General features: G+C 49.9%; 2 protein-coding genes across 17 annotated transcripts in view; one reads left to right on the forward strand and one right to left on the reverse strand.

The window, feature by feature from the left end:
• Nucleotides 1-6,329, forward strand: part of ESR2 (estrogen receptor 2) — a 133,599-nt gene extending 127,270 nt beyond the window's left edge. For both annotated transcript variants that reach the window (XM_079912186.1, XM_079912187.1), the window contains one exon: nt 5,093-6,329. The gene's annotated coding sequence lies outside the window, so the exon portion shown is untranslated. The remainder of the gene's footprint in view (nt 1-5,092) is intronic.
• The window catches only part of SYNE2 (spectrin repeat containing nuclear envelope protein 2), a 330,405-nt gene that overhangs the window by 3,147 nt on the left and 311,572 nt on the right, over nt 1-15,686 (reverse strand). For 14 of the 15 annotated variants that reach the window (XM_079912177.1, XM_079912180.1, XM_079912173.1 and 11 more), the window contains 12 exons: nt 12,562-12,749; nt 11,901-12,051; nt 11,372-11,554; nt 9,955-10,092; nt 8,756-8,950; nt 7,951-8,233; nt 7,378-7,446; nt 6,340-6,479; nt 4,394-4,508; nt 3,244-3,446; nt 2,067-2,267; nt 970-1,098 (listed from right to left, as the gene is read on the reverse strand). In XM_079912177.1, the coding sequence (XP_079768303.1) occupies nt 970-1,098; nt 2,067-2,267; nt 3,244-3,446; nt 4,394-4,508; nt 6,340-6,479; nt 7,378-7,446; nt 7,951-8,233; nt 8,756-8,950; nt 9,955-10,092; nt 11,372-11,554; nt 11,901-12,051; nt 12,562-12,749 (1,995 nt within the window). The remainder of the gene's footprint in view (nt 1-969; nt 1,099-2,066; nt 2,268-3,243; nt 3,447-4,393; nt 4,509-6,339; nt 6,480-7,377; nt 7,447-7,950; nt 8,234-8,755; nt 8,951-9,954; nt 10,093-11,371; nt 11,555-11,900; nt 12,052-12,561; nt 12,750-15,686) is intronic. The other variant, XM_079912174.1, reaches the window with a different exon arrangement.

The raw sequence follows: 15,686 nt of genomic DNA on the forward strand, positions 1-15,686 counted from the left end.
TTTATTCCTTCTCATTCTAAAGACAATAGCGATGCCGGAGAAGTTAAGAGGAAAGGAGTGAGGGGGCTGGTGTGGGAAGACTAGGCCCTCATCCGCGACGGCAGGAAGTTGAGGGAAAGTCTAAAGTGGACAAATTGAGAAAGTGCAGCTTACGCGAACCACTGAGAAGTGTAAGGAATCAAGTGAATCTGCCTGTGCGGTCTTGCTGGATGGCTAACATGGCAGCCGCTGGGCAACGTGTGGCTACTGAACGTGGTTAAAAGCTCAGTTTTAGTCACAGCAGCCACATGTCCAGTGCTTGGGTGCTGCCATGGCTGGGAGCTGTCACACTGGACGGTGCAGCTGTGGAACATTTCCATCATGCAGAAAGCTCTATTAGAGCTGCTCTGGACACGGGGGCTTTACGAAGATTTTAGACCCAAAACATATTTTTTAAGCAATGACCAGTGTTCTGATTAAATTTAAAATGTTTAAAACTAAACCACATACAAATATATGGATAAAAATGTCACCTTGAGTGCAAGTGAGAATATATGGGTCTCACCTTGGCTTGCTGGTGAAATAAATATATGAAAACACAGCTACCCTCCCAGAAGAAAGACTGTGTACGTGGCTATGGAAAACTCATACAGCTCATCATGACGGCCAGGTGACTGAACACCGTGTTTCCTCCCAAATGAGCTGTGTTCACAAGGGCAAAATACTTCAAAGGGCCTTCAGTTTCTCAGGATCCTGCCAACCCCCTCCATCACCGGTTCCTGAGAGTCTTGACGACTTCCTGCTCTGGGCCACGACTTTTCGTCCCTGCACTCACCCCGCTTCAGAACAGCGCAGGGATGCTCAGTAGACACCAACCAGAACACGAGGGCAGAACACCACGTGGGCGTTGTTTCCAGAAGCGCCAGGCGAGGCCACCTAAGCACTGACCTCCTGAAGAGGCCAGTGGTAGTGCAGGGCCCCTAGACTTACCAGGAGCTCCTCCTGACATGCCAGGAGGGGCCGGGGGTCTGCCTCTGGGTCAGTGACACGAGCCTCCTGCCTCCGGCTCTCGGCGCTCGCTAACCACAGCAGCAGGCTTTGACTCAGCTGGTGAAAGTCCTAAAAAACAGCAGACGTCAGAGCATGTCCCTTTCGTAGACTGTGAAGGCAGGTGTGCTGGGAAGCAGCGTGCCATTGCTTATCCATCATCGTCATTTGCTCTGCTGGTCCTTCTCCAGTGAATACAAGGGCCAGATTTAAACTAAACGCCAGGGCCCCCAAATGAGGGGAAGCAGGGCAGGAGAGCACTCGGCCCTGTCCCAGGAGGCACACTGAATTCTGCCACACTAAAAGTGCTGGCAGAAAGGTGGGGCTTCGGAACACCCCACCTGATATTACTAGGAAGAGCACACAAATTATTCAACACATCTGCTGGAGTCACTGGTCAAGGGAGACACCCCAGCAGGACAGACTATGGCCCAAAGACAGTGCTGCATGTGGTTGCTGGTGGGCTCCTGTTTCCTAGGATGGGGTCAGAGCTCACCTGTTGGGCATTTATTGTGTGGGCAGTGCTGGGTCAAGGTTATATGCATCTAGTCCTAAAGAGAACCCTGTGAGGTAGGCCCTGGAATTGTTCCCATTTTCCAGATGAGAAAACTGAGGTCTAGAAGGTGCAATGTCTTCCCCACAGTCACACGGCTACTAAAACTACAGAGCTGGGTTAAACTGCACCTTGTTCTAGGGCCAGGTCTCTTAACACTCTGCTATCCAGTGTTCCTGGCAAAAGGACAGACACAGGGCCATGTTGGTGTGACACTTCCAACCTACTGGAACGCTTGCTGGAACCCTTACAGTACGGGTGGGTCTGGGCAACACAGTGGGAAATGCGGGGCAAGCGTCGGGTCTCTGAGGCAGCAGGTGGGCCGCTTTGGAAACAAATGGGAAAGCGCATGCTTCCTAACACAAACCATATTTGGCGGCGCGAAAGCAGCCTGAAGATGATAAACATATCTCTTCTCCCACCCACGTGGGCCTGGCTGTGCTCGGGACTGGACCTCGGGCACCGGCTGGGTGCTGAGTCGCCGTACCTGGCACTGCATGAGCGACAGCCGTAAGCCCTCTCTCCAGCTCTCCACCGCACCCTGGGCCGCGTCCCAGCGCAGCCGCAGCTGGCCGACTCTATCTTGGAGCTCTTCGGAGTCGGTGCTCTCAGTTTGCAGAAATTCCTTGCTGCTCACGTTGACAGAAACCACTAAGGCCTTGTAGGTGTCAAAGGCTTTTAGTATCTCCTACCGCAGAGGGAAAAGACTGGGTCAGGCACTCTAAACAGTGATGTGGGGTTCATTTTGAACTTCAGTGGGGAACGGATCTTCCAAACACTTCTCTAAGCCGTGGCCCGGCATACAAGAGCAACGTCGCCTGTCACTGGCTGGGAAGCCTCAGGTAAGGGAGCTGCCTTACGAGGTCACGACTTGGCTGGCCAGATGACTGGGCTGAGAGACGAGGCCCGTCTCCCGGTGGACCAACTACACCGCAGGCATGAATAGACCCTGCTGGCCTCTGTCTGGCTTAATAACATTTCTGGGTCAGATTAAAAGTCTTCTACATAAAGCACACATAGTTATCCTGCATTCGCCCCGGAGTATCGCACAAGTGTTATTCCTTAGGATGAGTGGTAACCCCTGATATATCAGTGCACAAAGTAAAACAATGGTGCGAGTGTGAAGACTGTCTGGATACCCCAAAGCTCCTATCCTGGGTCTTCTTGGGAGCCCAGGCTCATGTTCAGAGCACCCCCAAAGTGCAGGGCTCAAACTGCCCCTCCCCTGCTCCCTGGCTGTGTGGGTGACAGCTCCCAACTGCGTAGCAGAGGAACCGCTCAGGCCACAGAATCGGCCGGTAGGTGCGCTGTCCTCCTCCTCACCCTCAGCACGCCACCCCCCGTCGTGCCTGCGTACAGTTTGGAAGGGTGTTTTTAGGCTGCCTGTCCATGGCCACGGGGGTGGTCCCACAAGAGTCCAGGGATCCCTCAGCAGTCAGATGGGAGCCACAACTCCCCAGCACTGCTCTGGGCTTTGGGATCATCTGGAGATGCTCCTCTGAATGAAAATACAAATCTTCACCTGCGTCCTTGCTAGTTACAGAAATGAAGTGCGAGAGGCTACTAACCACACAGCGTGTGCGAGCCGCCCCTGACGCGGCAGGCAGAGGATCTGATGTGCACATGCGTTCTGAGGTCCTCTTCCCCTCCACGCCCTCACTCACCTTCAGCCTCTTCACTCGGAGTTCCATTTCCTGCATACCAGAGGGAGGCTTTGCCAGCTTTAATGTTTCCAGCTCTGCTTCAGTTTTTTCCAGCCACGTGGTGATGTCGCTGATATCAGAGTTCAGCTGCTGCAAGTTTTGTTTTATTCTGAGTTTACTGTGAAGTTCTTGCGCTTGGATCAACTCCCATCTATCAAAGGCACCTGGAATAAAAAGCCGCCAATAAAAAGAAGCAATAATGCAAACAGATTTCTCTGCTTCCAACTAATTCAGCGTCACAGTGATAAAACCTGCAGGGGATGCTCCTTGCAGGAGCCTTGGGGTTTGGGGGTTATCACTTCCCCCAAGTGTGGAACAGCACATTTCCCTCGCTCTGGTTCAAGGCCTGTGCTGCTGCACTCCCACACAGGCCAGGATGAAGTAGGGAGCTGCTAGGAGGCCCAACATGTTGCCAAGATGCACTGTGGTCCCAGGTTCAGCACTCCAGTTCATGCTGTATTTAAGGCACTCTCGGTCTTCCCTGGTGGCGCAGTGGTTGGGAGTCCACCTGCCGATGCAGGGGACACGGGTTCGTGCCCCGGTCTGGGAAGATCCCACATGCCGCGGAGCGGCTGGGCCCGTGAGCCATGGCCGCTGAGCCTGTGCATCCAGAGCCTGTGCTCTGTGGCAGGAGAGGCCACAACAGCGAGAGGCCCGCGTACCGCAAAAAAAGCACTCTCCCCACTCTCCCCTCTGTCCATGAATGATCAGGTCGATGCTATGAACTTGACTTTAGGCTCAGTTGAGTCACGACTTTTCTGGTCTCTCGAGGAGACACCTGACACAACTCTTTGATCATCATCTTCATGTCTGATCGTCACATACAAGCGAAGTCATGCAGGTAAAAACAGACCCCTTATCATGAGGCTCATTTTGTCAATATTTAGAGAATAAATAACAAACAGGAACTTGTTCATAAATACAAGTCAGCTGATTCTAAAATAACATTGGCTGCTATAGGCCAAGTTCAGCAGTTTTGGTGAATTATGTAGTTGGTCAATTCCTAATCAATGTTCTGTTGAGCAGTGCCTTAAAGTAAATGTCCAACTAACTCAAAGAGACTGTTATGAGGCAGTCTCTGCCTCATAACAACGGCCCAATTTAACTGTACCTGACTGCTGCCCGGTGAGAGCAGCCAGGCCCTCGTCTTCCTGCTGTGGGCCACCAGTCAGGACTCTGGGATCTTCTTTGCCACCTTCAGTCCCTGGAGACAACAGCAGCTTTACCTAGAATGAGACAATTTTTATGTTACCATCTATACATTTTAAAGGCGTCTGAAGAATGTCTTGGTTCATATTAACAGGTAAGAAATGAAGATATAGGAACCCTTTCCTTTGAAGGGTAACTTGCTTGTAATACAGAGGCACTTTAGTGTATGGGTAGCATTTATAAGCAGCAGAGCTGATGGCAGAAATAAAGCTTCAGCAAAGGCGCAGGGGGAGGGGTAAGCAGGTAAGATGTCAATCTTGGGAATAAAATGGCCTGATTTAATTTGAGGCTTCCTAACACTCCTCAATCCAACCATGCAAAAAGGCTTAAAAACAATCGCTGAGCTTACCAGACTGTCATTGTGTTAGCACTTTTACATTTGCACAGTATTTTACAAAATTTTAGTTATCCCTCCCAGTCACTCTGTAGAGCTGGTTGGCAGCATTATCACCGGGAATCGGAAACAGCACAAACCTGCCTCCTAGGGTCATTCATTACCAAGCATTTATCTCTCACTGTACATATTGACTCTTATGTTATCACAGAGCTGCCTGGGCTGTTATCTGAGGACTTTCCAAAAATAAATGTATCTTTTTTTTAGAAAACTCGTGTTTTTTGGATTGTGTCCATATGGCCTATTTGTGTGGAATGAAAAGAAAAAACCAAAAATCCTTCAGATTGGAGGTTGCAGACACACAGACACAAAGGGTGAGCTTTTGAAGGTGGCCAGGCAAGGAACACAAGCATAGTTCCCGGAAGAGGCCAAACCACATGGTCCTGGATGCAAAGCAAAGGTGAGGTGCTGGGGGCTCTCTCTCCGGGGCTGTCAGGTCTTACTCGGCACCACAGAGGGACAGATTAAAAATGATAGCTGCTTGCTAAGAGGAAGAGTTTCCGAGTTGGGCACGGGCAACACATTATCAAATGATTGGGGTCTGACCGTGTTTAGGCAGAACCTTCTCCAACTATCTAGCAACATCCACTCCTCCACACAGAGGGCACTCTGACAACTGATCTAGTGACGTTCACATCACTTCTGGTTTCTCTAAGAGGTGACACTAAAAATGTGCGAGACGTCTTAATTTCAACTTGCTCGTCACGAATTCTCTGTACTGAGAATGATTTGGGGCCAACGTTAAATCCTCCGCAGGCTGGCCCGCAACAGCCGCGTAGCCAGAGCGTGGCAAGGGCTCATGTTGCTTGAGGAAAGTGCAACTAAGAGGGAACAGTCACTGGTTTAACAACAACGACAAACCATATACAGTAGTGACAACAACAATAACAATAATGGTGACCACTTCGAGGGCCTTCTTTATACCTTCATACATATTAATCCTAACAACAATTATGTAAGGTAGGTTTATCCTCAGGTGAGGAAGGCTTACAGAGGCAAGGTAAAGTGTTTATGGTCCTAGAGCCATTTACTGGTAGGGCAGGGAATCAAACCCAGGTCTACCACTGCACACTGTCAAACCTTTCTGAACAGGAAGTCACAATTTTCTGAATAGGATGTGTAGGCAAGGTAAACATATCAAAGGTCTGGGAGCGCAGGAGCAGCGCAGGAAGGCCAGCACTTTGTTTCTCTGCTGTTTGCACAATGACTGACTCAACAGTGATAATCCCTGTCATAGCGCATCAACACTCCAAGATGGTGTCTGGCCGGACAGCTATCTCTAAGTCTAGTCAGTTATGCCAGAGTTCTCATGAAGTATGTCACCACGGGAAAACCAACCCAAAGTAAGCCTGGGGAGTGAGCACACACAGCATACACCCAAAGCTCTCTCCCTTTAAATATTTTAACTATTACTCATGCACTTGGGTTGTGCTCTCAGTGGGGTCAAGACTTACGTAGGCTGGTTTATAAGGGGTGCTGGAATCGGAGGGGATGGGCTGGACACTCCTGTCACCTCCCACTTGCTTGTAGCGACGCTTGCGGCAGGGAGGGCTGTCGGGAACGTGCCACGAGTGGCCTTCAGAAATGGATTTACCTGAAACAGAAAAAGAGCAAGTCCATTCCCTCCAACCGAAGCATTCACATTTAGTTACACAGAAAACATGGCATCAGGTTACAGTATAACATGAGTTCTGCAGCTTTCCTTGCAAAGCATGCATGTTTGCAAAATGTCAGTATGTCCCAGAAGGGAATGAAATGAGACTCATGCAACTGGGCGGCACTGGGCCTGCACTAGATGGGTTCACGATGGAGCACAACAAACACGTGATCTGCTGCAGGATGAGTGGCCTTTTGGAGCCGGGGGCTCTAGCGGTGGGGGGCACTGGTGGCAAGGCCGGGTTTGGGGGCCAAGAGGACTGAAGGCCTCTTAGGAGTGAGGGAAGAGTGAACATCAGGATGGACTAGGGGACCGAAGGGCCGCTCGTGGCTCTCCCCAACCACCGCAGGTGGGGATGGGGCAGGGAATGAAGATCAGAGCTGCAAGTCAAGGAGAGGGAGGTGTCTTCTCCTGCGGCAAAGGCAACAGTACCCTCACCCCCTCCACCTTCCCACCCTCTCCCCAGGAAATCACCGTAAGCAGGGTAGTAGTTCTAAACCAAGCCACCATGAAGAAAGCTTGGCCCATGCCAAAGGGCTTGAGTGAGATGGAGAGAAAAATAAAAATTTTAAAAGGCACCTGAAAAATTCCCTTCTGCACAGGCCTGAAGGGGAGGAGAGGGATGGCGTGGAGACTGCTCTGGCCTGGGAGGGTTTTGTATGGAGCACGAAGCTATGTGTGAGTACGGCAGTGCAAATACACCATGACACAAGGACCAAGGCGCATGGTGTCCACAGAAGGCAGAGGTCAGACATGACACGGGAGCGAGGTTTAGGATGCAGTGTGCACCACAGGACGCTGCCATGTTGGGACGCATGCACGGGCAGGGGCCTACCAGAAGACGCTTTCAAAGTTTTTGTGGTCATTTTAAGATATGCCTCAGGATTTTCAGGGATTTCTACATCTGAAAAAGAACAATGTCATTTTCCTCACTGCAGGCGTCTGTAGATGAATGCCCAAGTATCAAGTTAAAACAGTAGAAACATTGTCACCTGGGAGAAAAGTGACTACCCTTTATCTGTTTTATTAAAAAGCTTTAAAGAACCAGAAGGAACTTTTCAGTTAACTCCTGACCGTCTGAAACAGCGGCGCGGGAGGGGAACTGCGTAGAAAGGACAGAGACGCTCAATCTACTGATATTCTGAAAAACTCAATTGAAAGGCCACTGATGAGCCTCCCATCTATCAAGAGTCATCAGCAAACAGCCTTCCTGTCCCAACGTGGACTTTGTTTATCCTTCCCTTTCATTCCACCAGGAATAGGAAGGAGCCAGCCCTCAGGTAGGTCAAAGGCGGGCAGGACAGACACAGGAAGCCACAGGAAGTCTGGGTCAGCCGCAGCCTGGACTCTGACCACTGAGAGCTGGCCGTGTTGCTCAGGTGCTAAGACTAGCCGTGCGGGGCCATACCTGACAGCGCGCTGTAGTACGGGCCCTCCTCGTCTTCTTCGTGAGAGGACGAGCCCCCCACGTCCCCTGTGTGATCCCACTCCAGCGGGATGGAATCCACGCTGACAGGGGTCTCACAGCCGGAGCGCTCGGGCCCTGGCGCCGGGGGCACCAGGTGACAAAGGGACTGAGGGGACGAGGGCTCCTCGCTCTCTCTTCTTTTACGCCAAGAGTCGTCCTGGATCTCTCTGGGGTCTTCCACGTCCGTTTCATTCTCAGAGGCTTCCTTTTCATCTTCCAAGCCCTAGAACGGGGGTATCCAGTTTTCAGAATTAACCACTGGGAACTGGCGGCTTCTGAGTAAGTACTGGCTCTGTATTAGTAAGTGTGGAAAGAGCACTTTTCAACTCAGCTTTTTAAAGCAGACTCACAGGTACAGAGAACAAACCAGAGGTTACTAGTGGGGAGAGGGAACTGGGGAGGGGGCAATATAGAGGTGGGGGACTAAGAGGTACAAACTATTCGGGATAGAACAAGCTACAAGGATATATGGTACAACACAGGGAATACAGCCAGTATTTTATAATAACTATAAATGGAGTATAATCTTCAAATATTGTGGATCACTATACTGTACACCTATGACTTATATAATATTGTACAGCATCTATCTATACTTCAGCAAAACAAAAACATAGTTTTTGTTTTTTTTTAAACCATAGAATAAATCATTGTTAACCACGCACAGTTTCCCAATTCTTTAAAAGTGGAGTCAAACATCCACTTGGGGTGGCCCAGCAGCCCCGCGTGAGGCGCAGCCCCTTACCGACGTGTGGGAGGTGAGCCTCCGGTGGAATCGGGAGACCCTGCCAAACACTTCCTGGCAATAGCGGTGCAGCTCCTCCAACTCATCCTCAATCAGCACGGCGTCCAGGGGCTCACTCTTCTGAATGAGCTGCTCCCCAAAAACGATGAGCTGATCGATCTTGTTGGTATTTAATGTAATTTCCTGCTGGAAACCCTATTTAGAATATGAGAAAGAAAGGATTTCAAACTCAAGCTTCATCAGTTTTCATAAGTGACCCCAAAGATTTAAGAATTTAAAATGATCACACGTATGTATTTTTTCCTTCCCCCTTCTGGGCACTGACTTTTCCAGTTACAATGATTCTAAAGGTCTGACGTGGATGAACCTTTACTGTTACTGGGTGTGAGGGACAGACCTTGTCTTATTGACACTTGGTAGAATCAGAAAATTTCCCATAGTAAGTCTCCACTGGGCATTTCTGCTGACACAGTAATAGTGCTCATTGGTGCCGTTATACCATGGAAGGCAAATCAAATTTCCATTTCTCAACCTCTTATAAAATTTAGCCAAGGAGGGAATTGTAGTGCGATTAAAGTGTAGTACAGACATTTGTGACAGTGGGAGAGAAGATACCTGTTCCTGGTCCCACTCTTTTCTTTTCTCTTGTTTTTAAATGAGAGGTCTTTTATTTTTTTAATTTATTTCTAAAATATTTATTTATTCATTTGGCGGCACCGGGTGTTAGTTGGCGGCATGTGAACTCTTACTTGCGGCATATGGGATCTAGTTCCCTGACCAGGGATCGAACCCGGGCCCCCTGCATTGGGAGCGTGGAGTCTTACCCACTGGACCACGAGGGAAGTGCCCTGACCCCACTCTTGAGAGGGCGTTTCCTGCTGCTACAGCCCACAGGTTGCACTCAGACTCAAGTGCTGGAGAAACAGCACCTTATGAAGTTCTGTCTGGAACCGCAAGAGCGTTCTCCCCTTGGATGATTACATACGACAAAGAGAATGAAGGGCCTCGTTCCAATACCCCTCGACCGTAAGGAACAGTATCCTTGCTTGTGATAACCTGGCAGTACACAGGTGGGTGCAGTCTGGCTGCTCTGACACTTCTGGAACCTGCTCTCAGGGTATCAGGTGAAGTCTGTACTTGGCCAGCTCTCCCCTGCCTAGGTGCACCCTTTGGGGAGGAGCTAAGGAAGCAGGCCTTACGTTCAGCTGGCGCATCTTGTCGTCGGCATCGCTCTCCGAGAAGTGCTCCACGTTGGTCAGCTGCAGGTCCATCTCCGTGAGCCACACCAGAATGCTCTCCCTGGTCCCCTCGAATTCTTCCCTTTGGTTGGTGAAATGCTGCCAAAGGGTGAAAAAATCACGTTTGTGTTGATGGCATAACAGGAGTTCAGGCAGACAGCAAGGTCACTCTCAGAAGAGGGGAAAGGGAGCCCAGGGTACCCCCGGAGGCCCACACGGCCAGGAGCCTGGGGTCTGGTCTAAGTCAGTGATTTTCCCAGTCTGTCCTCTGAGGAACACGCCCCTCTCAAAGCCCAGGCTAGGCACCTGCCTATTTTCAACTGTCAGCCTCCTGTGGGAGCTTCTGCTTGACAGAAGGATTTAGTAGCTTCAGGATGGAAAAGTATTGATCTCGGGGTTGAGCCTGGACTAGTGCCCCATTTGCCTTCACTGATACAATTCCGAATGTATTTCTTCAAAAACAGAAAACCCAGATTTATCACTTCCAATGAACGAGGCCTCTTGGGTTACCACCTCATAGATGGGCAGCTGATTCTCAAACAAACATAGGGCCCAGTGAAGGCTTAGGCTGGTCACAGTCAAATCAAGTCAGCAGGAGATAAAGAAGTTCATGCAAGGGGGTTGCGGAAAAGCTAGCCCATTTCTTCCTGAGAGGGTGAAACAAAAAACCCAGATTTTCCTCTTCTTAGAATGGTTTCAAGAGTGCTCTGCCTTAAGAACGGAAGCAAGGATTAAAATTACTTCCTGTAGCCACAACCCACACCGGTCCTGTCACTTTACACCTGGACTCACAAAGGTTGACATATGATGTCTTCTGAATCACAGAATCACACCCCAGAATCAAACCCATCATTTGAGGTCAGACAGCTGCTGTGAGGTTGGGAGAACTGTCACTGTCCCCAGCCCCTAATACAGAGCAGGGGGCTCTGTCTGTTCCCTCACAGTGCAAGAACCAACGGGACACACAAAAGCGGGCAGATGGGCAAAGGGGGCCTCGTCCCAGACTAAGAGGTACCTTCGCCCGACCCGGTGACGGCAGCGCCCCAGACTCTGGGCAGTGTGTGGGCTGACGTGACACCCTCAGGGGTGACAGGAGTCGAAAAAAAGCGATGTGTTGGTAACACAATCCCTTGAATAAGCTCTGCCTGAGAAGCCTATTCTGAGGCAAATAACTTCACTTTAAAAAAAAAAAAAAAAGGAACGCTTTTTGGCAGCTTTGGGCTTAAACAAAAGGGAAGGCTGTACTGGAAGAATGTCAAGACAGCTTAGGCCTCAAATGAAATCTACCCGCTGCTTTGTTACAAGCCTGACATCACATATCCGACCCCCTCCACCTCCCCAATATCTACAAATGACCCGGTGACGTAGAGGAGGTTACTCGGAGTCGCCGCAGGATGGCTGTGACCCGCTTCTGGAGGTTGTCCCAGCGCTGGTTGCCCTCGTGCACCATCTGCTTCAGTTTGCTGGCCGTGTCGGTGCGGTTCTCGCGGGCCAGCCGCCGGTACTGCTTGTTGATGAGCTCCAGCTGCGTGAGCCTCTCGTGAATCTGCCGCTGGAAGGCCTGTGGCACGGGGGGCCCTGTCAGTGCCATAGCTGCAGGGCCCCGGGACACCCCTTCCAGGCCCCAGACCACCTGCCTCAAATGTCCATCCAACGGAATGGCCACAGAGGGCTGGCTTCACCCGTTCTTCTGACACTACTGAAGAACACTTTCAAGTTCACGGCCTGCGGTTGGCATAAATCGGTAATGCCCCACAAAGCCGCTGGAGCAGCTGATGGCGGGCTGGGGACCGGACGGCCGCAGCCAGAGGTGGGGAAGCCTGCCACTTATGTGAAGTCATTTAAGCCAGCCCCGAGCCCGCCGCATCCTTGGTTATCAGGACCACTGGGCTGGGGAGGGCCTTTACCTCAAACCTCTTCAGCTCTTCTTTGGCAACGGTGTACAGCACCTCGGAGGAATTCGGGCAGGCCGCTGTCCTCTCGGCGGACTTGAGCCAGTCCTCGAAGCGGGAGTAATCATCTAAAAACTTCTGCCAAAGCCGCCACGTCTCCTCAATTCTAACAGGAGGAAAGCAGCTCAGTACAAGCCATCCACGTCAAGCCGAGCTTTTACGTGGCTTTTTCTCCCCTGACTGGTCCCAGTCCCAGCCCGCCTTGCACTGGCACTAAATATTTAGGGGGAGAGACCCTGCTACCCCTTCCAGGAAATAACCGGAGACATCACTTTGTGGTCAGGACACCCCCCTTCTGGGAGCGCCAGGCCCCTCAGAGCTTCTGCTTCACAGAGGTCACCCAACAGGAGACAGGCGTCCTCCACTACTTCGAGCTGGGACACATCAGCACAGTGGCCACCTGCCGTTACACCCCAAGACACAGGAGGGCTGGGGAGAGACATGACCCTGCCTGTATTCTCCTTGAATGATCCCCTTAATAAGGACTGGCCACACCTACTGAGCCTTCCCCGCCAATACTTGGCACGCCCCTCGGTGAAGCTAACAGAACAGAGTCACTGTTACGTAGGTCAGTCGGGAACATGCAGTCGGCATCCAGGGGCAGCTTGGTCCTTACTTCATCCGCCGCTCCATGGACATGGCGCAAATGTTCCTCCAGCGCCTGTCCAGGCTCCTGGTGGTCTGCTGGACGGAGTCGCACTCAGTCTCGTTGGCACAGGCATCGGAGTCGTGCAGGAGGACGTCGCAGATGTTAAACACAGACTCCACCCCTGCACTGTGCTGTTCTATGTCTCGCTGCAGGTCCTGCAACGATGGGAGAGTAGGAAGCACGTTGAGGTGCTGGTGGCGGTAGTGGGAAGGTTCCCCCCGACCCTTCTTCCAGCACGGTCCTGCGTGCATTTCTACCTGGAACTTGGCAACACAGGCTGAGTCTCTCTCACCTTTGGGCAACCCCTGTGCGACAGTATCTGACACAAGGCCTAACCGCGGGCAACAATGGGATCGATCTGTTGAACTGACTATGGGAGGGGGCAGGAGAAGTGGGGATTCCCTCCCCTGAGAGCCCAGCCCCCCCAGACTCTGGGGAGGCATGTGATCTACTCCATACCACCTGATCCCAAGGGCCTCCAATTTAGACTTGGCTTTGGGGAGGTCTTCCTTGGAAAACTGACTTATCTTCAACAGGACCTAAAACTTCAGCAACAGAAACTCTTAACCTTTTATGGGTCACAGAATTCTTAAATCTCCTAAGACCTCTGTACTATCTTCATACACCTCCACCCCCCAAACTGTGCTCGCAGCTGCACGGTCTCCACAGCCTCCCCAGGAGCCTATCCTGGCTCCACGGGCCCAAGGGGTAGAGACGCTGCCCTCCAGCTGATGGAGTCCGGTCACGGCTGTAGCTCGGGGAGGGGGCGGGGTCTCTGGAATCTTGTCCCATGATGGGGAGAGTGCTACTGATTCAGGAAAACGAAGGGTCACCAAGAAAAACATGCACGGTCATAGGAAAAAGTGGAAAACTTGTTTAAGTATAAACATGGCATTTTCAGTTATCACCCAGGGAGTGTTCCTTCTACACACAAGGGCAGGGCTGGGGGAAGGGCGAGGTGAGGTGCCTGTTTGTTTTGTCATTCTGGATGAGCCAGGCCTCTCCTGATATCCAAATTCTGTGATGAGTGACATGAGACCACACCACTCGTCTTAGTACCCAAACTACATTGTGAAATAGACGAAGTTAAATAAGCCGCTATTAACTATACAAGTTCCCTGGATTCAGCATAGTTCATTTTACAGGAGGGATTATTTTATAAACAGTGGCTGCCACTGTCTACAGAAAAGCAGCATGAAGTTCATTCCAGGTCACCTCAATATTTAACAATTTTGGAGATTACGACTGGATTACTAGATAGGACTAATGTTTTCTTACTTTTCTTCTGATAAATGCACATTTGGATAATTCTGTGTCCAGGTGGAAATGAAAGAATAAAATGCTAACACTCAAATCAAGTTTTAAATCAAGCAGTTCTCAACACAGATCCTAACTGATGAAAAATGAGCACCTCAAAGTTATATTCAGAAGAAAATGTGCTTTTCAGTTTGTCACCCTGTGTGTCCTATGAAGAGAGATGTGCAGGTGATTTTTTTTTTAAGCTTTACAGTCAGTCTAAGACAAATGTCTGAAATGCTGCAATGGGGGCAGTCATCTTGGGGTCAGTGGACTAGCTTTATAATTAATAGGTTTAAATAGAATTCCAGGTTTAAGAATTCTTACCCATTCACAGAATTGCCACAGGCTTTCCTAAAGTTTACAGATATTGATAAACAACCCTTTAAACTTTTTTTTGCCAAAATAATAAATAAGGAATCCTAACGCTGGTGCTAAATAATATTGACAATTATCATTGAAAAATGGTACCTGCCCCTGACCTCACCTGGTAGGGTTGGGTAGGATCTGGTTGAAAAGCACTGAGAAAGTCTAGTCTATGGATAAACACGAATGCCATGTATTTTAATAGCCTCTTTGCAGTTACGCTACATTTTTTACTCAGCTTTTATTGAATGAAACAGCTAAAGAAAACTGATTAATATAAAGGGTAAACGATGGCAAGAAATGAGCTCTCTGATAATTTACAAAAGACCATGAACATCTTGGCTAAAAAAGGAGTCCAGAGTTTTTCAAAATTTCCAAAACAAACTTCTAATACACCACAAAATGGCCTGCTGATACTGTAGTATGAACTAGTTAGTTATCTTGTAAAATATAAAATAAAGTAGTGGACCATATTTTAAAACACAAACCACTGAAGTACTGGACAAGTGACATTTTGCCAACTGAAATGATCCCACCACCAGTACCCACTGAGGCCCGAGTTTGCACAATGACTGGATTTCAAAAGTGTTCAAACGCAGAGACGAATCCGACTTAAGAAACAACGTAAAACAATGTGAAAGACTTTTGCCAACGGTTCTGGAAACATGGGTGCCTGTTTACTTTGTTTTTCTGCTCCTGAGTAGGTGACACAGAGCACTGAAGCTGGGAAAGGGCTGAGGGAAGTTGAGGATCAGTGAGAGGACATGGGGAGAAACAGGAAACCAGAGCAGAGAATGCAGCCAGGAAGAATAACACAAAAGGAACTAGAAAAAATGAGATACAGGGGGGAAAAAAGGAAAACTAGGCTGAGAAGGCAGAAAACCATGGCGTGTGTTGTGGGAACCCAGGTGGTGGCTCGAGTGTCTCCGTAGGAGGGGCTGGGGGTGTCAAGCAAGTCCAGCAGGGTGGTCCTGGGCGGTGGATGGGCTTTGGCATGAAGCTGACTTGGCCACTGGGGAGGGGACTACTGGTAACTATAGGGTGTGGGGGTAACGAACCCCCCAAGCCACCATCAGGCACCCCTGGGATGCCTGGGAACCAGGCAACCAAAGAAAACTGGAGAGAGATGCTGAAGACTCAATGAAAGTGGTCCACGGTTTAAACGCGTCACAAGGTGGCCACCACTTCCTTTGCATTTTGAAGATGATCTATTCTACAGGAATAACAATACAACACTTATTACCTAAGGAGTTTCACATAAAGAAGAGAAGCAAAAAAGGCTTTTATAAGGTCTGACCCCTTCTGCACCAGGCCCCCAAGGACGTTATAATGAGGGTCCAGGGACATCATGGCGCTTTATCACTTCTGGGCCTGAGGGCTTTTGCAGAAGGGTCTTATTTCTGGAAGCAGTCAAGCAATTTATTATATTT

Source organism: Stenella coeruleoalba (assembly GCF_951394435.1).
Source record: "Stenella coeruleoalba genome assembly, chromosome: 2".
NCBI classification, from domain to species: Eukaryota; Metazoa; Chordata; class Mammalia; order Artiodactyla; family Delphinidae; genus Stenella; species Stenella coeruleoalba.